The 1,066-nt window shown below is 37.1% G+C and overlaps 1 protein-coding gene across 1 annotated transcript in view; it reads right to left on the bottom strand.

The window, feature by feature from the left end:
* Window positions 1-331: 331 nt before the first annotated feature.
* The window catches only part of LOC107103597 (cytochrome P450 2K1-like), a 7,705-nt gene continuing 6,970 nt past the window's right edge, over window positions 332-1,066 (bottom strand). The window contains exons 5-6 of the mRNA XM_015403368.1: window positions 687-828; window positions 332-611 (exon numbers count right to left, since the gene is read on the bottom strand). Coding sequence (XP_015258854.1) covers window positions 424-611; window positions 687-828 — 330 coding nt within the window. The 3' untranslated portion in view covers window positions 332-423. The remainder of the gene's footprint in view (window positions 612-686; window positions 829-1,066) is intronic.

The raw sequence follows: 1,066 nt of genomic DNA, 5'->3' as shown, positions 1-1,066 counted from the left end.
ATAGTTATTTTAATACATATACATTGTGAAGTATTATCGAAAGAATTTGTGCTGAGTGATGTCTTCTCAGGAAAGAATCGGGGAGAGAAAACTTAAAGGTGTAAACAAATGTTGACAAGCATGTTTCTTTTTAGCTTCAAAACACTTCATCTGAAATTGAACGACTTTGTATTTCCGTTCAGCAATATATAACTTCAGCTACACATCATGCATACCTTTATTAAAATACTTTTCTTCATAAAGCACATACTATTGCTTATTTCTTGCTATAACTTTGTCATAAGATTAATTAACAGTTTGTTTCATAGATTTTTTTTCGAGGTTGTTCTTTTCAGGAGGTAACCTTCACTAAACAAATAATTTCTACAAGAACTATAAATGAATATCTGTTTTGTCGGGTTTGATTTAACTGGCTCTTCCTCTTCACATCCGAGAAACAGCACAGAGTTTATGAGGTAAAGGGCCAAGAGTGACGCCTCCTTGTGCAGTCAGAACCAGTTCGTCTTCTGTGACTCCGGGTGCAGGAGTGAAGCGGAAATGCTGCAGCAGGGTGGTAAAGAAGATGAAAAGCTCCATCCTGGCTAAACTCTCTGCAAGACAAATCCTGCGGCCTGAAGGGGAGATTGAAACATCAGATATTTCTTTAGTTACAGCAATTCAGCAGAAATTCCTGAACAAACACATACCTGCAGAAAATGGCATGAAGGCATCACGCTTGACAAATTTTCCTTCTTTGTCCAGAAAATGAGCAGGATGAAAGCTGTGGGGTTTCTCCCACTCACTGGGATCATGGAGGACAGAAGTCAGGAGAGGATAAACCGTGGTGTCCTTCAGCAAACACAGAATTAGGGAAACAGAGGAAACAATTTATCAGCTTATTAAATTTTTTTTACCTCTCAGAATAATAAAAGGAAAACAAAAAAATAAAAAGCATGAATTTTAGCCCACATGATGCGTGGTTCTTACACATACCATTCCAATAATCTAATACTTTGTGCAAGTTTAGCTGATTGAAGTTATTGAACTCTTGTAGCTGACAGAAGAAATATTGCTGCAAGTAGAAACT

Source organism: Cyprinodon variegatus, unplaced genomic scaffold, assembly GCF_000732505.1.
Source record: "Cyprinodon variegatus isolate N-32 unplaced genomic scaffold, C_variegatus-1.0 Scaffold1485, whole genome shotgun sequence".
NCBI classification, from domain to species: Eukaryota; Metazoa; Chordata; class Actinopteri; order Cyprinodontiformes; family Cyprinodontidae; genus Cyprinodon; species Cyprinodon variegatus.
Note: the sequence above shows the minus strand (reverse complement) of the source record. Positions and strands in the feature narration are given on the sequence as shown.